Here is a 25734-nt window from a genome sequence, read left to right on the forward strand (position 1 = left end):
GCTAATGTAATACACAAGTAAATGTGTCTTATTCCTCCAGAACACGATAGAGCCTTTGTAAAACTGCTGAGAGTGCTGCTGTGTGTGCATTACCCTGTGATATGGGCTGAAACACAAACCCCAGACCTTAAACTGCCACCTTAAATGCAAAAACCCCATCACTCAGAGAGCTGGGCACTCCTCCCATGGCCATCCACATATCACCTTTTACTACAGAGCTACACACAATGTACAGAAAATCAAATTTACTCCCATGTTTTTCATAAACCTTGTCCCAAGTTCAATGATCAGGCCTGAAAACAGCTAAAACATTTCAAAAAGTGCAATCCACTCCTGCACAGCCCCTGACACCACTGATCTGCCAACAAGGAGCAAAGGGGTGACAGAGGATTTTTGGGGTCCCTGAGAAACACTTGCCCTGCTACAGCTGCTACACAGAATTGATGGCACAAAAAAGCTGCAAAGAAAAGTCTTTGCAACTCTGGCCATGACCAAACTGCTGGAGAGAGCTCCCAGGCCAGGCACCTCGACTGAAGACAAAAAATCAGCCCCTGTTTTTTGCATTCCAGGGAGGAAGAGGCAGTCTGTCACTCACAGTAACGTGTAACACCCATCAGCCCAAACCCACACGGCCCCTCAGTCCTTGTTTTGCCAATCTTGATCTCCTAATGTCTTTAAAAAACTCAGGAGAAAGCCCAGCAACTTACTCAGACTTTATCAAAAGGTTTTGATTTTCTACATTTGCCCAAGGTTTGAACACCCTGCTGGGGTTTTCTTTGATTAAAAAAAAACCAACTAGATTATAAAGCCCCATTGTCAGTGCACTGCCATCAAAATCACACAAGTTCACAGATTGTTATAAAAGGGAAATTTTATGATCCTTACAGCACTGGGCAGGGTCAGCTCCTCCACTGCTGCACAAGTTAAGCCATTTGTTTCATTTAACAGCTCTTCTCCCTTAACCATTTATCTTTAGTGATCTGTCATGACCTTTTCAAGCTCTCATTTCTGACACTTCCCAGATACAGTGAGTCAAACTTCACTGGAAGCAAACTATCACACCCCGAGAGTTTGCTCAAGGCAGCAAACAAGCCCAGCACTGCCCTGCTCCAGCACCAGAGATAAATCCTGCCTCAACTAGACAGCTCAAAATAAACCAAAAAACCCCCTTCTGTGAGAATTTTACACACACATACTCTTACATGTGCTTCAGGATGGAGGAATGAAGGGACTGTAGTGACAATAATACAGGAGTTGGTATAGTTTAACAATTCTGAATTCTACATAATAAATGTATTTTGTAAACATTATGGCACTTAATATCTTACTGCTGAATCATTTCTTTATGGAAGTATTTGCAGGAATGTCACAGGTCACCTACCAATGCATCATTAATCAAATTTTCACAATTTAAACACAAAGATAAAAAGCCATTCAATCATTTTAAAACAGTAATGGGGCTTTTATAATTCAGGATTCTGTCAGCCCTTGGCCTTCAGGTTTTCAAAAGCATTCAGCGAGCCAATAAGGACAATATAAAACCTTTAGAGAATGCTCATTTATTTTGTTCCACCTCAAATTTCCACTAGGTCGTTAAAAATCTTTCAGTCTCAGAAAAGGAAAAACCCAATAACTCCCAATTTTGCAAAGCCTCATTTAAAAATAACAAAACAGTTGGCAAGAAGCTTTCCATTAGGAAGCCTAGACTGAAAAAAAGAGACGAGGTCATTAAATAATGGCCTTCCTTCAGAGGCAACATGTGCAACTGATTGGGGATAATAAAAATACTGAAGTATTTTCAACGGAAAGCAATATTTTTAACTGCTGAAACGCCAGCAACACTTTCAAGTGCTCCATGAGAAAATGGCCCAAGGTGATAAGGGTGGGTCAGAGAGGCAGAGATGCCAGGCAGTGCTGGCACAGCCCTGGGCTGCCCCCGTGCCATGGCAGGGTGGCTTTACCTAACTGCACGTCCGTGGTGAAGCGCAGCCGGTGGATCATGCTGACTTTGAAGGACTTGTAGTGGTGGCTGCTGAGCATGTCCTGCACCGTGGCAATGTCGATCTGGGGGTCCTCCTCTGACACCTCCTCTCCTCTCGAACCTGCAAGACAAAGCCCAGGGCTCCTGAAGGGAGCTTTGGCTCGGGGCACGCCCGGTGCCCAGCACTGCAACACCTGGGGGCTGCCCAGGGGTGCCCGGCTCTGGGAGCAGGAAATGCCACCCTCCACCCCAGGGCAGCCACCGAGGCACTGAGGCCACCATGGCTCAGTGGAGAGCAGCACACCATGCTGGGGCAGCTCCCTGGCAGCACGGGCAGCCCTGGACCGTGGGCACCCAGGGGATGAGCAGGGGACCCTGCTGGCCACCCACCCTGTCCCCCAGCAAGGAGGCCAGAGCAGCCCAAAGCCCATCCAGAGGTGTCTGTCCCCAGAGGTGTCTGTCCCCAGAGGTGTCTGTCCCCAGAGGTGCCCCCTGGATGCCAGCACAGATCTCCCACGTGCCAGCAGCAGTACCTTGGGCATGCTGATGTGAAGCTGCACTTTATTTACTGATTAGTATTCTCATTACCACTGCAGGTACTGCCTTTATAAAAGGCAACAACTCATTAAGCCAAAATGCCAATTACTGAAAAAATATAACACACTTTAAAGATTTTTTACATTTTATGACGTTGGATTAACACCAATTTCAACATTACTATAATGTGATATATAATTGCACAGAGTAATTTCGATGCCAGCTGCTAATAAAGCACCTCAGCTCAAAATGATCATTCAGATGCTGGTAGATAAAGTGGCATAAATATGTTTGAAAACTGATTTAGCTTCTTACAGGAGATCCTGAGGAATGACACGTTTTGTTTAATATCCTGGCTAATGTAGTCCTAAAAGCTGAACCAAATGCCAGTTCAGAGAACTAAATTTGCTGCAGGAGATTAATGAAAACTCTATGTTTTGCTGAAATTTTAATAATGGGAAGATGAGATGATGGAGTTTTAGTACAGATCTTAAAGCTCCAGCAAAGCAGGTACCAACTTGTCAGATTTTTCAGTATTAATTTTGCTTGAGACTTGTACTGTTGGAGTGGCCTCAACACTCACCACTGTAAGCATCTGCTGCTAAATGAGTCCAAAGCCACATGGGGAGCATAAAGCAGGAGATTCCCAAGACACAGAATTTCACCACAGCTTTCCCAGAGCTGCCCTCCTCACACACCACTGACCCTCCTTTGGGGAAGGGGGACACCAAAGGGTTAAGCTACAAATTGGGCTGTGCCATTCGACTTGAAAGGATTCCAAAAATCAAATTAAACAGTCTCCATGTGAATTTATGCAAAGCCATCTTAACACTGCAAGCACTCCATGCTCCAGAATGACAAGATAAATTGTAATGGCTCCTTCCGAGACATTACAATGCATTTTGTCACAGACCCCTGTGTTAATGTCTCTATACTATGGATTATCATAATGTATCATGTCAAACCCTCATGCTGCACTACTCCAAAGATACACTGAGATATGTCAAACTTTTTGGTGCACTTAAAAGCATCTTGAGGGGCTGTGGTGTGGCAGAGCCTGGCAGTGGGGCAGGAGGGTGGCAATGGCACTGCTGCCCCCCTGCCCAGAGCCAGCCCAGACCCTCTCCAGGCTGGAGAGCGGTGCCCACGGCCCTGTCCCCACACTGAGTGCTCACAATGGCACCTGTGCTGGGACAGGAGCTGTGACAGGCAGCAGTGACCCCTCCAGCTGACCCTGGGCTGCCCACACAGCCCCAGGACACACCTGAGTCCCCGTGGAGCAGAGTGAGCTCGGTCACTCGGGCCCATCTCCTCACTGGAAACCCTGATTTTCCAATGAGACCAACAGCAGTGGAAAAACAGCACCAGCTCCACGAGCTGGAGGTGAGGCAGGAGCCAAAGCAGCAGCCTCCTCCCACGGGGACCCAGCTGAAGCAGGAGCTCCTGTGCCAGCACTGAGCACCGACAGGAGCGGCGCCGCAGGAGCAGCACCGCACTGCAATGCCACGGCAGCCTGCTGCAGAGAAGGGAACCTGCACTTCCTCCATAAAACAACAAAACACAAAGCTAACTGCACTGCAAAAATGTCCCTTATTACTTTAATGTACTAGAATATTGCTTAATGAAAGTTCTTAATTGCAATACAATTAATTACATACACAGAGTCCCCAATTACATTTTCCAATAAGCCATTGGCTTTGCTATAGGTCTAAAGGCACTAAACCAATTTTAATATATTAAGACCAATTTCCCTTGAATACTAATTACTATCTAATGATAAAATGAGAAAGAGGAACTTTCCAGAAGTAAGATGGCAAGAATAAAACTAAATTAGCCATGAACGGCTTCCTACCACACATAAAGGCATTTCACATTACAAAGTGCAGCTCTCAGTTTAAAGATAAATCTTTGTGCAAGTTAAAAGTTCTGCACACTGGCAGCAGTTTATTAGCTTGAATGCTATTAGTAAATGCTGGCTGGAAAGGGGATTTCTCCATACATATTTCTTAATAATGGAAAGTTTTTGTTTCATTTAATACCCTGAAATATAAACTTTCTCTTTGCCCAAAGGAATGTGGCTGCTCTTCTCCCAGGAGATGCTTGCCATCATCCATATATATATTTATAAATGACTATGAGACTAGGAAGAGCACATTTACAAGTAATAGCTGTTACAACAGAGTTTTTTCTGACTGGCATATCAAAGCTAAAAGTATTTCAAATCAAGACAGAATGCACAAAGTGAATATTTCAGTTTGCTGATAGGATTGTCAAGCCATTATTTTATTAATAGTGGAAAACTGTCAATATTTCTATTCTAATGTCATGCCAAAAGATAGCTCCTAAGCACCCCAAAATCCATTTTCTGACTGCAGGGGGGAGCCAGGCTCTGCCCAAGGCAGGGACAGTGAGTGATCTCACAAACTGGAGCCCCTCTGTGCAGAGACAGGGCAGGGTCCCCCTGCCTGGGCAATCCCCACCCCAGCAGGGCTCAGAGCATGCTCCTGGATGGGCACACAGAGTGCCAAAGAGGGCAGGGGTGCTCCCCAGCCCAGGGAATTTGGACCCAGCAGCCTCAGGGGTCCATCCCACAGCTCTCCAGGGCTCTGTGCAGGGGCAGGGCTCCCTTTGGGGTCCCTGGCCTGGGAGGGAAGGGGAGCAGTGCAGCACAAGGACTTCAGGAGCAGGGAAAGGAGTCCCCTCAACACTGTGACTGACATTCATTCTGAGCCAAGGCTCCTGAGGCTCTCCTGGAGCAGAGCAGACTGACTGCCTCCTGCCACACCACTTACAAACCTCCACCAGATTTACTCCTGCAGCAATGGTGCAACCTGAACCCAGTCACTCATGAGAGCAAAGACCTGCAGGGGATACAGCTACAGGACACAGCCTGGATTCCTCCACAGATGATGAAAATACATTTAAAATGCAGTATCTACAGTATTCTTTTAATTACAGAGCCTGGGTTTTAAAAAATGTTATTTTAAATCACAAGCAAAACCCATGGAAGTATGACTAGTGAGGATCATTTCATAGATTAAAAATCAATACAAAAATAATAGGTGGGATGCAGACGTCGGGGAATTCTGGCTTGTGGAAGAGCACAACTCGATTAGTGAGGCCAGAATTGCTCCATTTCCTCAGCACAGCCCCCCTGCTCCCTCTTGCCAAGGTCTCTCCTACAGTTTCTCAGAACCACTTTGTGCAGAAATGAACCAGGAGCACCAGGAACATTTTGGGAGCAAGTCTGACCTCAGGGAGAGCAGCAGCCAGAGCTGAGAGTGCCAATCCCAGCCCCAGCAGCACCGGGGGCTCAGGCTGCTCCTGTCCCTTGTGCTGCACCCAGGGCTGCTCTGGGGATGCTCTGCTGCCCTGCTGGGATCACATACAATTGCTGTGGCCAAAAAGCACCCATTGAAAGGTTTAACCTTTGCACAGGAGGAACAAACTCTTCCACTGCTTGAAGCAGGCTCTTACAATGTCTGTGCAGTGTTCTTGGCTGAGGGCAGGAACTGACTGGCTTTACTCATTAGTACAATCAACACTTTTACACAAAATGGAATGAAAGAACACCAAACCTGAGAGCATGGCTGCTGTAAAGAATGAAGAATGGATCAAAATCCCATGGGGAACAAACACAAACCAATGTTAAATGTCTTTTTTCAAAGTTTCATTTTGTTTCAAGTAAATAAATAAATCAGGAAATAATAATTAAGATAATTAAAACAGTAATAGAATAAAAATATTCGAGCAGAGCTGGAGAGAAGATTATTTGTCTGGCACTTCAAAAATCATCAAACTGCTGCAGTTATTTCTGCATGGCTAATTTCTTTAAATTGTATTAGAAACCCCCAGTGCCTCTGACAGCCACACTGACAGGGCACAGCACCCTGCAGACCAACCCGACTCACTCAGCAACGTCTGCAGCACAGACAGGTTCATATTTCGTGTTTTTCAGGGTTGGTCATAACTTTACAGAGCAGTTTAACAGCAAAAGATTAATCATGAAGTGATAAACAGGATGCAGACTATTTGCTAAAGGTATGAAATCCATCATTTCCCTCTGGAATATTGTTTTGGCACCAAGGAGAAGTGCCTCGGGACAGAGAGTCTCGTCACAACGTACTTGCCCAGACAGTACAGCTTGTGTTCCAAAATACATAACTTATGTGAGTTTAAGCAGTTTACAAGAGCAAAAGTGAAAAGGGGAAACATACTGTTCTCCCGGACAAGGCAGAATTCCAAAGTGCTCTGGCTCTCCAAGGTACAGTCTAAATCTACTGGGACATTAGGTTCACTCTGCTTCTCCAGCCGATACTGAGGACCTGCAACATAAAGTAACTTGTAAAATCATCTGTTTTCTAACAAAGTGATGGCTTAGCACGTTCAACTCACACGAGGTTACTGGCAGCCCAGGAGCACAGCAGGTGGGTGTTGATGTCCCAGAGCCCTTTGCCAAAGGAAGGGCCCTGTCAGCAGCTGGAGGATGGTGCAGAAGGAAACAGCACATTCCCGCTGTCTCCAGCCGGCCTTGCCCTGCCAAACCCCTGTCCAACACTCCCACCTTGTCCCTGCGCAGGTGAGGCTGCACCAAGCCCCTGCCTGGAGTGGGAAACGCCCTCGGACCTCGCTGTACACCCTGGAGGCATTTTTGGGGCATCTTTCCTGAGTGAAGAAGCCCCCAGTGTTTGCTCCCTGCTGCCCATCCCTCTTGCCTGCACAGAGCACTGGAAGCACCTGGGAAGGAAATCAGCCCATCCCTATGGACTGCATCACACAGAGGGACAGATGCTGCTGCTTTGAATGAATTCTTTTCACATTTTAACAGTAGATCTTGAAGGTTCAGGTGCCAGCTTCTTTCTTGCCCAACCAAACCCCCAAAGTAAGGACAATACCACTTAAAAAGCTGTTTTACAACTACAGAAAATGTATAAAAAATTGTTTTTACAAGAACTAGGCCATTAAAAAAATCTTCTAGTTGAATGGATCCTTAAACTACATGGCTTAACTGGAACAAAACCAGGACACTCTGATCCAATTCCAGGTGAAGCCCCTGAGCCAGTTCCAGCCCTCCTGTCCTCACACCACTCCCGCTCACACCTGAGAGCTGAAGTGCACACCAAGTTCTCAGCTGTGTATTTTCCATAAACAATAATTTTCCATAAATAATTTTCCATAATCCAGTAAAATAACCTGAACAGATACCTGAAAAATCATAAGTGATTCAAAACCCCTTTAACCAGGTCTCAAAGTAACAAAGAACTGAACTAACAAAATCTGTTCCCTCTTCACCACTACTTAAAAGATTTCTGTTTGCTGACTTTGAATTACGAGCATATATATGATGAAATATTTAAAATATATAACAAAAATTAAGTCTTTCAGCCTCAGATGGTATGCCTAAGGAATGGAATTTGTTGGCCAATTAATTTTAAATTTACTACAGCAGAATTTCAATTACAGCTGCTCATTCCCTCTCCCCACAGCCGCGTGAGGCTCTCGCTGCTTGGCCGGGCGCGTTCTCTCCCTGTGGAGCACGGGGGACTCTCCTTATTCCCAGTGCCACTCAGAGCAGATGCAGTGCCAGGCTTTCTGCAGGGCACAGGAGCTCCCACCCTGCCCAGCACAGCCACTGGTGGCACGAGGAGCTGCCAAAGCATCAGCAGCGCAAAGCACGCAGCACAAAGAAAGGCAAACAGACCCAGCACCAACACTGCTCCTCTCCCAGCTACTGGAAATGTGATTAACTATTTAAATTTGAAATAAATTAGATAAACAGAGGCCTGCTTGTTAGGCAGAAGCAAAATATACTGAATTGAAACAAATCTCAAAGCAGTAAATCAACTTGGATTCAAAATCTGGTGTAGGTTTAAGAACAGGACCAGTGAAAGCAAAACCCAATGGCTTTGTCTGTTCATCCCAAACACCTTCCAGAGATTCCTGAGCTACGTCCAAGGGCACTGCTGGCACAGATCTGAACATCTGTGCTGTTGGTACCCAGTCCCAAAGCCCTGCTCAATGGGAGCAAACCCTGACACGATGGAAGGGTCAAAGGTAGGCAGGGTTCATGGTCCCTCTGTGAGGATCCGATTCCACCAGCTGGATCCACCCCAAAAACATCATCCCCATCAGAAACAGTCCCCATGCTGCTGAACCCTGAGGGCAGCCATCAGGGATCACCCCTCAACACACCCTGCAGTGCCTCAGGGTCATTTCTATCTGGAGCAGCTGAAGAACCCCGTGACCAGGTAAATTGTTTTACCCAGTTTGTGTCAAGCCTGTGTTAACTCTGCTAAGGAAGCAGGGAAATAGAGCTCCAGAGCAGGAACCAGGTCAACCTGCCTCATGGATAACTCCTTAAAACCAGAAAATACTGAGAAATTAAAAAAACAGTAAATACTGAGAAATGAATAAAAAAGTGCAAATGGATTTTCAGAGAATATCTACTCTTCAATTATGCTTTAAATATCTGTCCACATTTACATGACCTCTGCTTGCCAACAGATGAAGAACGTTAGGCTGAGTCTGTGGAGGAGTTTTACTATCAGGCTTCTCTCACAAGTTCAAATGATGTCACTGTAGTAGGAATATTGGATAATTTAATGGTTCCCTAATGGAATCCTGCTCTGTGAATTTCAACAAATTTTCAAGTGGCAATACCAAAGATGGATTTTATGGATTTCTGTAATCTCATGCAAATGTTCAATGCAGTTGTAAAATAAACCTTTAAAATCCTGGCACGGACTGTCCTGGCCAGTGTCCCAGGCCAAGCCTTCCTGCTGCTGGCAGCTCCCAGGGCTCCACACCCCTCCTGGGGGTGATCCTCCATCCCACACATCCCTTCCACCTGAATCCCTGTGGAACCACTCTCACCATGGAGTCTATCCACAGATACCCACCTGGCTATTTCAAGAGACCCCTTTAGAGACAGGAATGTTCATCAGGAATTAAAACCAAGACCCCAAGACCCACAGTTCCCTATGAGCACACAAAGGTGCCTGGGAAGAATCCCACCCTGTAATCAAATTAAGGGTCCCCCTTGCAGGGGGGAACAGCCACCTGCATACCAACAAACCAATTCTGTTGCCATTTAAGCTGCAAAGCTTTCAGAAAGGGCTTTTGAAAGCACGACCCATCAGTTCTAATTTTTAAAACTTATCCTTTCAGTCAAGACTAGAAAAAGGCCCATTCCAACTTTTATCTCCACTACAAAGTGCTGTTATCTTGGGCTGTTGTCAGGAGCTCTCTCTCTCTTTCTGCTGACAAGCAGAGACTAGAGAGATAAGATTGGGAACGAATCTCACTTCTCTGAGTAAATAAATAATCAATACTCATCTAAATGTAAATGAGAAAGTATCCCCCTCTGATAACAGGGCTCTTATCAAACAGCCAATTTTCTGCAGACATTTGGCCTCAACCAAATCACCATCATTCAGCCCCAGCCTAATGGCTAAAAATCGTAACTAAATTGAACCGATCACCAGAGATCAACTAAGTTCAGCCATGGCTACTATGGGTTCAAATGTTTGGAATGCAATTTTTCCCCCATTAACTTTCAATAGCAATGAAGAATGCCACGGTCAGGGGTGAATCTGCACAATAAACAATACTAACACTGCAACAGGGAACCAGGCTTTGAACAAAACCCCAACTAAACCCCCTCCATCTCCAAACTAGTTACTAGGGTGAAATAAGCATTATAGAAAGAATATTTAATGTTTGTGGAGTTGTCAAACCTAAACAAAAAAGACCAGTATCAACAAAAACACTCAAACTGTTGAAAACTGAGGCTATATTTTACAGCATTAGTCTCTGCAACAAAACACATCCCTATGCCTGAATATGCCTCTCTTCACCTTCAAGAGCTCCCATAATCCTCACCAACAACCCAGTTCCACCTGTGCTACATCAGCTGTTTCTGTTCCCTTTACAGTCATGCATTTGTCCAAAACACTTTTGAATTTCCCATTTCCATGACATTTACCTCCTGAATTTATTACACCGTGTGAGGAAAAGTATTCCTCGTGTTCCAATGAGCCATTGCCACCCCAATGTTTGGGGTGAGCAGCTCCTGTCTCTGAGCTACCAGGATAAAACCTTCCCAATTCACTGTCCCCACCACCTGCACTTCACAGACACCTCTTGTACCCAGTTGTGCCTTTTCCACACCAGAAAAGCCCTTCCCTCCCAGCATCTGCTCCTCATTTCATGTGCCTGATCCATTTCCATACGCATCCCTTTCTGCATCTCTTCACTTCTCTTTTTTGAGACAAAACACAACAATTAGGATCTGGGTACATTGGGATTTATGGACTCAGTTCCTGATGCTCCATTTGTCTTTCTGCCTGCTCCTACACGGAGCTGAAGTGTTCAGAGAACTACTGTGATGATACTGGATACTTCTCCTGACTGATGGAAGGTAATTAGAGCCCATCATTGTACACATATAGTTACAGTTGCTTTTCACCATGTATATTATTTTGTACTCATTGACACTGACTTCCCTCTCTCGTTTTATTGTCCTGTCACTCAGCACTGTGGATACCTCTGCAGTGCTTCACAGACAGCTTTTATTTGCACTATTCTTACCTCTTTTGTATCAACAGCACATTTTGTCACATCAGCATTCACATCCTTTCCATGCCCCACATTAAGGAACAATGCAGGTTCCACCAGTTCCACTGGAGCTCCACCAGTAACCTAGTTACTAATCACCAAGGGCCATTATTCCTATTCTTTGTTTCCTGTCTTTTAATCAATTATTAATCCATGTGAGGATCCTCCTTCTCATCCTGTGACAGCTTAATTGCTTTATGAGCCTTTGTCAAATCTTTTTTGGAAATCTAAGCATGCCATGGCAAACCCACCATCCCTTTCAGATGGTCTCTGGCTCCCTCTCAGCCTGCTGGAGCAGAGCCTGCTCTGCCAAAGCCATGCCCCTGTATGCTGCATTTGCTCACGTGTCATCCATTAATCCTGCTCCTTGCTAGGGGTTCCTGTTACAATTTCAGTTTGCCTGGTGGGCAAACCTGTCTGTCCTTGAGCTCCTTCCACAAAGCCCTGCAGAGCTGGTGTGAGCAACACCTCACCCATGGTGTTCATGGGGCAGCATCTCCACCCTGGCCTCCAGCACACCCAGACACTGCTCCTGCTCACAGGGCTTTCTTTGCAAGCACCACGGAGCCACAGAATGGCTCAGGCCAGAGGGGAACCTCCTCCAGCCCCACCCCTGCCATGGCAGGGATGCCTCCCCTGCCCCAGCCTGCCCAGGCCCTGCTCAACCTGGCCCTGGGCACTGCCAGGCATCCAGGGCAGCCACAGCCTCTGGGGGCAAAGGAAATAACAAAGGAAAAGAAAAAGTAACAAAGAAAATAAGAAAGAAAAGATAGAAATGTGGGCAGTTAGGCAGCCATAGCCCAACAGCCACGGTGACAGATGCTGGGCAGGAGGGAACAAGCAAAAGGGAACTGAGCACAGGCAGAAGGCAGCAGAGCAGTCAAAAACCCCTGTTGATAAACACTTAACACTGATGTCTGTGGGACTTTCCATTTCAAGTCCCTCCTTTCACAAGGATTCGTGATTTATTGCTTTGCTGCTCCATCCCTGGGCTTTGAAAGCACGATTCCGCTTGAGTTTAAACTATATTTATATTTATTTTTTTGTTATCGCTTTTTTATTATTGCTATAGAAAATATTTGCTGGAAATATGTTGCAGCTATTACAAGGTCATAAAAAAGAGGAGATTTATGTATTTCTATCATTTCAAATAGTCTGTCAGAAAGTATCAGTCGTGCTAAGTGTAAGACTGCTGGATTCCAGTGTTCCCTCTGCCACCACATGGGCAGCAGATGGAGGAATTAAAATAGCTCAGTGTGGAGGCTCCTTGGGTGCTGGCTGGGAGGAGGGAAATCGAGGCAGCTCCTCGTCCCTGGGGAGGCCTGGGGGAACCCTGGCCCCCCGTGGATGCTGGACGTGGCCCTGGGCCAGGGCACGAGCACTGGGCCATAACCAAAAGGGCAGAGGGAGGAGCAGGGTCAGGGCACTGAGGAGAGCAGAGAAAGCGGGAACAGGGAAAGGGCTCAGGAGCCTTCTCAGAACATGACAGAAGGGGCAGGATTCCATTGTGTGCTTGGCAATGACAATAAAACAACAGAAAATATGTAAACAGTGAGAGAGGAACTGGCTGCAGAGCAGAATGTTTACATCTCCAATCCTGCTGCTGCGAGGACATCTTAAATCTGTTTATCTGCTAAAAATCCCCAAAGCCCCTCAACACCTCTGAAGTGGAATAAAGATTTTATCATTACAAATGCAAATACTGGTTAATAAATAAAGATATTTAAATAGTGAAAACAAACTTTTAACATTATGCACAAGCACAAGAGGTTTTTTTTTAGCCCAATCTGTTTTTCCTTAACTTGCACTGTTGTGACATTACTGAATTTTACACACAGTTATCTGCCGCTCTCCACAGAAATACAGATGGTTTTTGTAGAAATAAACAGTCATTTATATGAAACAATTGTAAAATAGTTTATGGAAACCAGTGGTGTAATGCATTCAAATAAATGCCAGGCCTGGTTGATGGAGAGCCAAGGTGTTAAATCACACTGCTCAGGAATTCAGCTGTGGGAAACAGATAGTAAATCCAGAGTGACAGAATTTCCAGTGATGGCAAAGGTTTCTGACATCTAGTCCAGTACACAAAAACTACAGCAGTTCAAACCTATTTTACTTAACACTACCTTGACAGCAAGTGAAATTAAAGAATTTAGTCAAAAGCCCCTTAAAAAGAAACAAACACTTCATTTCTGGATTGCTTTTCTGGGGAACAACAAATGTGCAGCACGGCCAGCAGCAACCCAGGCTGTGCACAGCTCAACAGAAGGGTTTTACTTAATTGCTACCTTTTTGCATTAGCAATGTGCAGCTCTAAAAAAAAGCTGAGACAAAATCATCATGTTTGATCTATAATGTAAAGCACCTACAGCAGAAATCCAATACAGAGATTTTATTGTAAACTCTGCAGCTGCCCCGCGCTCAGCCTGGCCCTTCCAGCACCTGGAATTGTCCCCAAGGGACTGTCCTGGGGCCAGCCCAGCTGGGCATTCCCGACTGACCAGCGCCAGGGCTTGCCACTGCCGGGATTTACAAGGGAAAGGTGCTTTTCTCTGGCTATGAAGGCACCAGTGATTGTTCTGCAGTTTTGGGCAGCACAACCACAGTGCACTGGAGGGCTCAGGAACACAGAGCAGGGAGGAGCTGGTCCCGTGAAGGTACCAGGGACCAGTACAGCCTCTGTTCATCACAGTGGGTGAGACAAACACAAAAATCTCAGTCACCCAAACACTGAGCTGCACAGTTTAAAATGTCACCTTTATTACAGCATTATTCCCAATCCAGAAGCACCAGTAACCACATGGATTCAATACCAACAGATCCAAAACCGATCAATATTTCACCTTCATTTTGGAGGCTGGGCATGAAAAATTCTCCTGGGCTGGTACCCAGCCCCTCACCAGCCCAAGGCACAGAGCTAACGAGCCAGTGCTGCTCTGACCAACGATTCACACACTTTATTCCTGACGAGCTGCTCCCCGTACACCAACACACGGGGTCTGCTCAGCATCACGGGCTGGGGAGAGGGAAAGGGTGTGTGGAATAAATAAATCATCCTGCTGCAGAGCTGAGCCGGGCTTGGGCAGGAGGAAATCATTCCCAGCAGCTCCATTGCCCCCCTCTGCACCCAGGGGCTCTCCCTGCTCACCCCCCTGCTCCAGGGACCCCCCCAAAACCGGGCAGGGAGCAGCTCTGCCCCTTCCAGCATTGGCTCTGGTGGGGAGCGGTGAGGGAGCCAAGCACAGCCCCGGGAATGCTGGCACAGCTCTGGGAACACTGGCACAGCCCTGGGAATGCTGGCACTGGGGCTGAGTGATCCCTGCCCTGGGAATGCCGGCACTGGGGCTGAGTGATCCCAGCCCTGGGAATGCCGGCACAGCCGTGCCCGGGTAAGGCAGAGCCCCCTGGCAGCAGCAGGGATCCCTGAGGGGTTTGCAGGTAGAGCTGAGGGGTTTGCAGGGATCCCTGAGGTGCTTGCAGGTAGAGCTGAGGGGTTTGCAGGGATCCCTGAGGGGTTTGCAGATAGAGCTGAGGTGCTTGCAGGGATCCCTGAGGTGCTTGCAGGGATCCCTGAGGGGTTTGCAGGGATCTCTGAGGGGTTTGCAGGGATCCCTGAGGGGTTTGCAGGGATCCCTGAGGGGCTTGCAGGGATTCCTGAGGGGTTTGCAGGGATCCCTGAGTTGCTTGCAGGGATCCCTGAGTTGCTTGCAGGGATCCCTGAGGGGTTTGCAGGGATCTCTGAGGGGTTTGCAGGGATCCCTGAGGGGTTTGCAGGGATCCCTGAGGGGTTTGCAGGTAGAGCTGCTCACACCCTGCACCAGGCTCTGCAGGGCTGCTGTAATGATCCAAAACAAAGCACTGGGAGCCAGAGCCACTCACAACTACCATTAAGCAGAAAAGCATGAGTGTGAACACAAGGAAACACAAATTAATTGGCTTTTCACTGTCACAGATGCTGGGGCTTCCATCCCAGAAAGAGTCAGAGCAAACATATGCATCGCCTACTCGAACATATTTACTTTTAAATTTAAACTCCTCAGTTACCATCATTCCATGACAGTATCAAACTTTAATGACAGTTTATTCTAACTGTAGTTCATCTGTTAGAAGTGCTTTAATCCACAGGGCTGCACCTTTACATAGTTTATCTTTTTAATTCTCCTTTTATAAAATGTATAAATAAATACATATATGTGCAATCAAAATACACACACACCCCTCCCTTTACAGACAATTTTTTGTCCTACTCTCCCACCAACAAGGTAAGATGAGGAAGGAAAACCCCAGCAAGGCCCACAGCTCCTCTAGCAGCTGCTTTAGAACATTTAAGTCATGAAATTTGACATTAAATGTGGTGCTGACACTGACACGTCAGAAACTGAATTTTCAAACACAACTCAGAGCTCTCCTCCCCAGCTGCTCCTCAAACAAAGATGAGCCCCAAGCAGAACTCTTCATCTGAGAGTCTCCAGGTTCTGAGGGTAACCTGAATTTTGTGTGAACAAATCTAAACCATGGCAATAGTCAACCACCACAAAACCTGGCTCTGTAACAGACTGTGCTCCCAGGAACCAGGGGATGGAATAGGCTCCTTTCCCCGGCCTTGGCAGCTGTAATTCCTCTGATTCTGGTGTAGAGACTAAAATATGATATGGAGGCTTTTATCTTTAAGTTCTACGCCTGTTTCTCGAATCTTTCTCTTTTCTTATTATTCAGCTTCCTGTGGCAGTGAAATAATACACTTAAACAGACCAGGAAGATTATTTTAAACTATTTTTGGTCACTTTACACATTTTAAAGAATGCAAAAAGCACTGGTTGACAGCTGTTAGGGACTTGAATGTTATTGCAAGGCAGCTGTTTTCATTTATTGAAAAAGTATTAATCTTTCTCCAAACTCACAGAACACTGAGCTAATAACTCTCCCTCTAACCTACGGAAAATACAGGTCACGTCTGTGCAATGTTGGCAGAAGGTTTTGTTTACAACAATTAAACTTGTAGAGCATTTTGTTCTTAAAAGGACTGAGCCTTTCTGGTCGGGGGATGTTTGCAGTCGGAGGCAGCTATTAAATAATAATCAGTAGCATGTTCACCCTGCAAAGAATTTCTACTTGAAATCAGACAAGATTAATCAGAGGAGACTTCTCTGTTCACTAGAAATTTCAGATGAAGAGAGGCTGACACGGACCAGGAGCAGGCAGGATTATTCCAACATTTCAGCATTTTATGTTGTTTAGTTTTGTCTCTCATCTCCTTCTAAGAACATTCGGTTTTTATATACTGACATCCATGCTTAATTTGTTTGAAAACAAAGCCTCTGCACACATTCTCCCTGCATTGTTATTTACTTTACATTAGTATTTATAGTCCATTCAGCTGAGCTCTGGAGGAGAAGGCAACTGGCGTCCCAGGGAATGTGTTTGTGGAAGAGCAGCAGGAATGAGACAGCTCACAGGCAGGGAGATGGCTTCCAAGTGTACATATAGTTCCTGCACATATTTAATTTGAGAATCACCATGGCATCAAGATACATGAAGTATCAAGGATGAAGTCACCATCTTTCTTATGTTCTTAAAATCATAATCCATGCAAACATATTTTATAGGCAATACTGAGTGCAGGCTTTGGTGCAGATATAAAAAGCCTGGTAAGATCTCCTTGCCTGCTGCACACTGTGGGCTGCTGTCAGCCCCAGCCCCAGCTGAGCCCTGGGATCAGAGCACCTTGGAAGAGCTGTGCCTGCCTCGGTCCCTCTGAGCCTCCCTAAAAAAGCAGGATTTAAAGTGCACACCTACCACAATCCAGATTTCTTACATGTTAATGGGGTAACACATGAGTACTGGTGAAAGTAAGACCAGCAGAAACACACACCAGCCTGACCGAGCAGGAAAATCATTTCCCAGTAAAGCAAATCAAGCTCTAGGGGTAATGGTGTTTTACAGTTCTGCAACCTGATCTGTACGACCTACAAAGCTTCCTCTGCCAAGCTGACAGTGGGATTTCAAGCATGCCCAACAGCTACCTAACTTACCTCCAGAAGTTAATGTTAACTGATCTCTGGGGAGCAGAATTATCCCAGCTACTAAAACACCCAAATCTCACCTTCTAAAACAGCTTTTCAGGACTCGGTTATTAGAGCTGTTCAAAATCCAGACAGCACAGTATCTGACATTTTTACTGATAAATTCAAGGAGAACAGGAAGTTCTTATGCTCTCAATCTCCAGCATGTGAGTTCTTTTCTGCAGATCTGCCACACTGCAGAGAGATTTTTTATTTACACCATCAGCTGCTGAAGTGCACAAAGAAAGGAGATGTAGGCATGGCAGGATTATACAGAACAACCCTTAAACTACCTCTGGACACGAGTGTTCTCCAAGGGCTGTTATCCCAGTGCCCAGCCAGGTCCCTGTGGCACGGATGGAGCTTCCAGCTCCCCTCTCTGTGCCCATCCTTGGCCCTTTCTCTCCCATCTGGGCTATTTTCAGAAAACCCTCTTGCATGAGCAATGCCCCTGAGCCCCCTCAAGGTGGCCCATCCTGGATTAGAGCAGTCTCCCCTAGAAGCTCATCCCAGAACTGCAGAGCTTTATTTCCAGCCCTCCCATGAAATATGCCTGTGCAATACATGCTGCTGAGCACGCAATAGGTTAAACAAATTGATGATAAAGTATTCGACTTCGTTAGTTTTCATTACCATAAGAAAACATCAATTACATTTTCTATTTTATGACTGTACACAGGGGAATCCATTACAGTAAGGGAGAGGCTGTAGGACTCCTTCTGCTGCTTCTCTCCTCAGCAGAAAGAACAGTTTGTTTCCAAAGGCAGTGACACCAGCCCAGAGGAAGGGAAGGCACACCAGCATATCTGCATAGACAGCTCCTATCCTGATTTATCCAGCCTGGCTCCAACTAATTAAACATCTGCCTCAACGATTTCCTCTGCAGATTTATCTTCTCCAGTATGCAGCACTGACTGGTTGTTGCAGGCTTTCTCCTAACTTGCAGATATTCCTGTGCTTCTCCTGGCTGGTGATTTGGGCACGTGGCAGGAGATGATGCAGCATTGCCATTAACCCCCCGTGGGTGCCTGTGGTGGGACGGGGCACCAGGTCCCACAGTCCTGCTGCAGGACAGCCACGTCCTCCAGGAGAGGACTCGGGGCCAGGCTCTCTCAGCTACAACACATCCAGTTACTTCACCACCTGCACTTCCCCTTGGCTGCCTCAAATATTAGTATTTAAAAATGGTCAGAGTTCATATGTCAAAAGCCCTGAGACACTAAGGAAGAAGAATTGCAAGGAAGGTGAAATAGTTTGAACAGTTTGCAATAATGTTATCTAAATAGAGCTAGGCACAGTCAGAATATTGCTGCTGTTTTTTCAGGCCCCTTTCCATGAAGAAAAGGTTCTAGCCCACTTCTGTCTCTTACTGATCAGTATTTTGCTGCAACAAATAATCTTTACTGGCTGAACAAAGTATTTAGAGAAAACTAGCCTAAAACCCCTAGTCATGCTGAACAAACCCTTCCCAATTGTACCACAGGAATTCCTCAAATTTTCCTCACCCAAAGTAGCCAACCCAGGTTTGCATTTTCCTACCAATTCAGGACCAATCTGAAAAATGTCCTGTAAGTCAGTGGTGAAAACAGATCAGAAAGCAACTGCTTCTACCAGTACTTGACAACAGCATAAGCTATAATGCAATAAATTCATCTGTCCTGAAAAGGCTGATCTGGAGGCCAATTTCAGACAGGCAGAAAAGCTCATGGGCATTTCTGTTTTATTAAAATATTCCAAAAACTTTAAATAAACACGTTCAGCCTATTTTTAGTAACGACTTTTTAAAAATCAGACCAATCAGCTTTAAAGGAAACATTGCTGAATGAGGAGAAACGTTTCTCCTAAATTATGTCTTATCTTTTATTCAGAACTTTGACATCCTAATCCACTGGTTAATAATGACCTGAAGCACCCTGGCCCAGGCCTGTGCTGTGCTAATGCTCTGATCTGCAATTCCATTTATCCCTGCATCTCCCAGTGACAGCGAGAGGCACATCCTCTGCAATGGTGAGGGATCTGGGGGTAGGTGAGAAATGATGGCAAAATCTTTCCTTTTACTCCTGCTCCAGTCTCTCTGTGCCCACTGTGGTGGCATCCTGAGCTCTCCCTGCCCTCACAGCACAGCCAGCCCCTGGCAGATGGGGGCTGGCACAGCCTGTCTGGATCCAGAGGGTCCCCTCTGTGCACACAGCCACAATTGCTGCTGCTTTGAAGATAACACCAAGACCTTCCTAAGCCCCCCCCACTCTCCTAAAGATCATCCACATTTTGGGAGAGGGATGGAATTGGGAATACGGAAAGGTTTGGATAAGGTAAGTTAATGGTGATAAAAAATTCTGATACATCCCTATATACCCTGTTCCTGAAAAGGGCTCTGAGCAGGAGGGCCAAGGCAGCAGAGGTGACTGTATTAGCTGAAGGAAGAAATGCCAGGTCCATTCCTTCTCTAAACTACTGAGCAAAAATAACAAAGTCAAAGCAGAATCAAATTTCAAATGGACAAAGAATAAAACATCTGTTACACGAAGGGGGGAAGCAGTTTAAAGACTGAGCTAAGTGAATCCTTTAGCAACCTTCCTTCAGGGAAGGGAAATCTGACCCCAGGAAATAAATAAAAGTCACCCAAAAAGTGAACAAAAGAGGTGTTTGAAAAAACCCCACCACCATTCATCGCCGCTAACGACTTGTTCATTATGAGTGATGATGGATAAAGACTTCTCACGCTGAGATGAAATCAAGATTTATATGCATTGTTTCCTCTCCCAACTTGTGGGAAGATCATCATCATTTAATTCTATCTCAGCGGCCAGCGATGGGCATCCAGAGAGCAGGTTATCACACGGCGCAGTCAGCTGGCAGGGCGCGAGTGCCGCTGGCACATCTGGAGCGCGGCGCGCAGCCGGCCTGAGCGATGGCTCCTGGCCACCCTCCAAATTGCTGCAGGCTGCCGGGGCTCCTCTCCACCCCCGGCACTGCTCCTCTCCTCCTCCCCCCCCCCTTTTTTTTTTTTACGAGAATCAGATTTTCATTGCTCCATTCAATTGCTCTTCTCTGCCATTTTTTACAGCTCTTATCGTTCCCTTGGAATATGGCCTTGAGACAGCTCATCCGTGTCCTTCACTGTGTTATCTCTTCTAACTTTTATTAAAACTTCAGCTCTCATCTGAAGATAGCTAATTAAATCCATGACAGATTATACACGCATTTAAAAACTGCACTGAACTACTTTTTCTAAGGAGAACGGGGTTTATTTTCTTTTCCCATAGTTAAAACTGAGGGTGTATAAGGAGGTTTCATTCATTTACAAAGACAAGATCCTTATCTTTCCCACTATATAGATGGGTTTATATTAAAGTTCCTTTGTTGCGTGACAAGACTCAGTGCAATTTCTCTCAGTAATTATTTCTTGTTGCTGGAAAGATCTCTTGGCCTTATACTTCTGAAATATATACACTAACATATATGTGAATGCACATCTACCCCCCAGAAAAACATTGTTTAAAATAGAAATACGAGCACTGTACATTTGCCTTTTTTAAGTGTTCATATGCCTTAACTATAACAGCACTATTTTGATAACATTGCAGAAAGTAAATTTTTCACTACAAGTAACAACGAATCCTTGAAATTATTTAAAATCACACTAAGCATAATTTTATTACATAAATTAGAAGTATATATACAAACTCTATCATGGGCTGGACTTGCTGCACTTCTACCCATCATCCCAAATTACCATGAACTGGTCTTGAATGCAAATGGCTTTGTTATCATAAATAAATATTTGCAGGAATGGATATACTGCTCTGCAGCAAACATTATGCAGCTCCTGCACTGCCAGCTTTGTGCCAGCATGGAGAACACAGACCTGTGCACAGAACTGCTGTGAGTGGGGCTGGGACACAACCCCCCAAAACCTGAGCAACGTTCACAACAGTTAAAAAGAGATATAAAATATACTCGTGGAGAAAACACCCTGCCCTCTAGAAAATACGATAAATAACCCACCTGAGCCTCTCTGTGATCCCTTCCTTCTCTTTAAGGCCTTTTGTAAGATATCCTTCATGGTGACCTTCATACTGTCCACCTGAATAAGTGAGAATCCATGAGCAGCATTTCTGCAAGACAGATGCACATGCAGTTTTACAAAACAATCATCACTGGCAGCTCCCCGCAGCCCTCGTTAGCTTCAAGCAAAGCACTCGTTAGGCACACGGTTAACGAAGTTGGGCTGGAAAGGGAAGTTAAAAGGAGAAACCAAGCAAACTGCCTGAGCAAGGCAGAGACAAAACCAGCCAAAATGGGTTGAGATTTAAGACAAGGGGTGTAAGGATTTTCCTAATTTATTGTTATTTTTGATCATTTGGCATTCAGCATTAGAAGAGAAAAATGAGCCAGTGTACCTGGGGGGCTCCTCATCTCCTCAGCTCGTGTCTGTGCTTCACAGCACACAACAGAAAAGCAGTTTGCAGTGCCATTTTCACCTGGGTCCCACACGTAACAAACCGTTAGGGACAAGGGGCAGCACACCCTGCAGTGACAGCAGCTTTGCAGCACTATCAGGGAACTGCCTCAATGCATTACTCCCAGCCTAACGGGGCTCCTTCGGACACGTTTTTGTGAACACAATGGCACAAAATCCCCCAGAAAGATCCAAGGCAGGGGGTCCTTGTCCTGGCCATCACCCATGGGAGAGGCCACACTGGGGGAAGGATTGCAAAGAGCACGGGGACAGCTGTGGGGGATACTGCTCACAGGCAGCGAGAGGGGCACCCCTGGGGAAGCAGAGAAGATGACAATATAATAGAAGAGACTCTGAATGAGCAGATCAGTAAATTTTGCCCCTTAGCCCTCGCAGTCAGTCTCGGCTCATGTCAGTAGATGTCACTGCAGACAGTTCCAGGGAAATCCGAGAGCTGAAGGCTCCCACCGGAGAGATTGCTCTGCATGGAAAAAACTGGTTTGCAAAGCTATTTGGGCAGGAGGAGGAGCCTTGTATCTGGCAACCAGGAATTTTAATCAGGGAGTACAGCTCTATATGAACAGCACAGCTGGAATATTTTTAAAAGCAACTGGCAGGCGAAAGCAATCCAAGCCACACAAGTACATCCTGCAAAACAAACCCATATTACATGTCACTTTGAAACACAAATGCTGGGACCAGAGGTTGGAGCTCAGGTCACATCAGACACAGCATCCCCAGCCCACGGTGACCCAGCCCGGACAGAGCCCTCGCCACTCACAGCTCAGGGCACTGTCTGCAGCCTGACCCAGGGGCCAGGAGCCCCTGCCCGGCCACGTGCTGGTCACAGCTCGGTGTCCTGGGGGCCACTTGTGCTCCTGGGAGCAGCAGCCAAGCCTGGGCTCAGGAGATGTCCCCCTGTCCCCCCTCACTGGTGTGAGACGCCGTTTCCCTCTCCTCGGTTCTGCGTTGGTCTCATCTGAATTTCATTTTCAATTCCCTTTGTTCCTGGCAAAATGAAACTGCCTAAAAGCCCAAATTTATGTTCTCCAGACCATTTATTATTTATAACTCTATCTTACTCGTCTTCAAACCAAATAATCCCAACCTTTTCATGCATCTACTTTTCCCTCTGTTTCTGCCGCGTGTTCAGGAGCAGAGCTGAGGGAGGGAGTGCCACTGCAGGTGACACTGCTGTCCTGGGAACAGCCCCAGGGCTCAGAGCTAACGCCTGCAATGAGCAGAGATCTTCCCCAGCACTTCACTGAGGAGCAAATTTCCCTTGAAGCTGCTGTGGAGCCCCATGACCTGCACGAGCACTACACACCTGCCCTTTACCGGGCCAATCCCTCGCTTCCCAAAAGCCTCACAGCCCCAGCTGACCTGCTGAGCAAGATTCACTGGATCCTTTAAGGTGAAAAACCTATTCTACAGTTATAATCACAAAAAGGAAACTACCTTTGTGCTTTTATTTAAACAACACAAGGTTTCTCATTGAAGTGCTGCATGAAGAGCCCTCCATGCTGGACCAGACCATCACAACACTTGGTGCCTCCAGGTAATTCATATGATGCTCTGCAATACCTACAGGAATTTTCCAGAAAATTCCAACCAAAGTCCAGGGAAATAAATTAGAATATTCCAAGGAAAAAAGAAATTGCAAGGGCAACAGAAGGCTTCCATAACCTGCTATGGCCAAAACAACCGGAGTCACAATCGTCCCCTTTGTACAAAACGCTTTTCAGCATTGTTCACCCCAAACACAGCAGGGCCTGCAGCCCCCTTCCCACTGGGCACAGAGTGGCCATTGGCAGATGGCCCCAGCTCAGGGCTGCTCACACTCCCACGATCAGGAACGTCCCAAAAATGGAAGATTCTGCCTCAGTTCCTGACACTTCAGCTGCTGAAGAGCACAGGCTGCTGTGATCCCGCCCGTGTTCCGGGCTGGCCCGGCTCAGCCGGTTCTTTCCATTGAGCAGCTGGCCTGAGAACTGTCAGGCTGATTTCCCTGACACTCCATTACTAACCCCTGCCCGAGCCACGGCCATTCTTTGCCTCAGAAGCTGGATCTCATCCCAGAACAATCTTTGAAAGTTTATTTTACTGATCAAAGCAAAATAAGAAAGCCTGTGTGTTTGGCTATATTTAGTGTGCGAGCCGTGAGTGAGTGCTTGGCAGGAGCGGTGGGACGCAGAGCGCGCCCCGCTTTTGTAAACTCTTGGCTGTTTGCTCTGGAGCAGAGCCAGAGGGGCTGGACCCCCACCCTGCTCCAGCTGCTCCCCTCCCTGCCCGACTCCCCTCTCACAAGGCACCACCACGTCAGAGCAACATTTCAGCACTCGGCAAGCCCTCGCATCTGAGCCAGGGTGGACCAAAGAGCTCCTGCCGTCATCCTGGGGCCAGGCCAGAGTCAGGGCACGTTGCTGTGCCCAGAGGAGAAGCCCTGTGGAATCACAGATTAGCTGGGGTGGGAAGTGACCTCTGGAGATCCCCGTGTCCAATCCCCTCCCAGGCAGGGTCACCCAGAGCAGGGGACACAGGAATGTGGCCAGGTGGGTCTGGGATGTCTCCAGAGAGGGAGACTGCAGCCCCTCCTGGGCAGCTGTTCCAGGGCTCTGCCACCCTCCATGGAAAGCAGCTCTTCCTCGCTTTGAGGTGGAACTTGCTGTGGTTTAGTTTAAGGCCACTGCTCCTTGTCCTGGCGCTGGACACGCTGCCAGGGTGTCCTGGAGCTGTGCTAAGCTCCGGAGCTTCTGGAGCACCACCAGCCCAGCCCAGCCCTGCCTGGTGTGGCCACAGCACAGCAGACTGGGCTGGAGAAACACACACCCACCTCAGCCCACCCCTGCCCAGCGTGCTCTGCCCTGGCCATGGGCATGGACTGTCCTCACTCAGCCCAATCAATCCCAGCACGTCCCTAATTGCAATCACTAACAATGTGTTTTACCTCCCTCTGCTAAGGTGTGATACTTTCCTTTTAGGTCAACACACTGAAAATAGGACAGACAAGCAGATGCTGGTCAATCAATTAAAAGTGCTGCTGGCAAATTGGAAGCCAAAGAAATTCCTTAGCTTGTATTTTCTGTCATTTTGCAAAAACATACCTGGGTGACAAGGTTAAATCAAGCAAAGGAAATCCCTGGCACTTATCATCCACAGGCATTACTGATAAATTGTGCAGTGGAGGAATAAAGGATTACCTTCTGTATTTTTTCATTACACTTTTCTTTTGTTACAGAATACATAAATCCATTGTGGCACAATGTAATATGTATCATCGTGCTACACCTGTGGACGTTTCATAACGGCTGCCATGTCTGTGCAGTCAGGAATGATAAGTGAACCACCCGTGAATGTTAATGATAGTGATCATTCTGCAGTAACTTGGCTTTCCATCTTCTTTTACAGCCTCCGTGCTGGAGCCAGGGTGGCAAGGTTCAGGAGAGGGAAAGGGAAGCAGCAGCACAGGCAGAAGCTCTCCTCGTGGTGCTGAGGTGCCACAGGAACAGGCAGGGTCCCTCCTTTTGCCACAAAACAAAACCCACAATGGAAGGACAAAGGGTTTCTGCTCTGAATGAGAACTTTTTGAAAAGCTCCTTTCCAATTTAGAGCAATTTTTAAAATTTTTGATTTTTTTTTTCTTTTTTTTTCTTAACACAGAAGTGGAATTTACTGTCCAGAAATGGAATTTATAGCACTTAAAGCTCACTGCATAACCAGCTGGCATGGCTGGAAGTGCCTGGGAGTGACTAATAGCAATTTCCACTTGATCAGCAAAAAGTCAGACTTAAGACTCAAAATCCCAGCTGATGCAATGGACTTACCTTAAGCTGGGTAATTTTTAAGATAAAGTGCACAGTGATAGGAACTGACTAAATAATACCAGCCACAATTTTTATTCTGAGCCTAAATTACCTGCTTTTGTGCATCTCAGATTGGCCTTGCATAGCTCTGTGCACTATTGAGTTTAACTGGCTGCATTTTGACACCACTATAACAGTCCTTAGCCCTCCATCAAATTTTCTGATGCCCTCCTATCCCTCCCTCTCCACTATCCTGGGAGCCACACTCTT

At 46.4% G+C, this 25734-nt stretch overlaps 1 protein-coding gene across 4 annotated transcripts in view; it reads right to left on the reverse strand.

Moving 5' to 3' along the window:
• Positions 1–25734, reverse strand: part of MAPKAP1 (MAPK associated protein 1) — a 79632-nt gene that overhangs the window by 14135 nt on the left and 39763 nt on the right. For 3 of the 4 annotated variants that reach the window (XM_071453859.1, XM_071453857.1, XM_071453856.1), the window contains 3 exons: positions 21208–21317; positions 6736–6843; positions 1962–2102 (listed from right to left, as the gene is read on the reverse strand). In XM_071453859.1, coding sequence (XP_071309960.1) covers positions 1962–2102; positions 6736–6843; positions 21208–21317 — 359 coding nt within the window. The remainder of the gene's footprint in view (positions 1–1961; positions 2103–6735; positions 6844–21207; positions 21318–25734) is intronic. The other variant, XM_071453860.1, reaches the window with a different exon arrangement.

The sequence above is a fragment of the Agelaius tricolor genome, unplaced genomic scaffold, assembly GCF_023055355.1.
Source record: "Agelaius tricolor isolate 1412-34295 unplaced genomic scaffold, bAgeTri1.0.p SCAF_38, whole genome shotgun sequence".
Classification (NCBI taxonomy): domain Eukaryota; kingdom Metazoa; phylum Chordata; class Aves; order Passeriformes; family Icteridae; genus Agelaius; species Agelaius tricolor.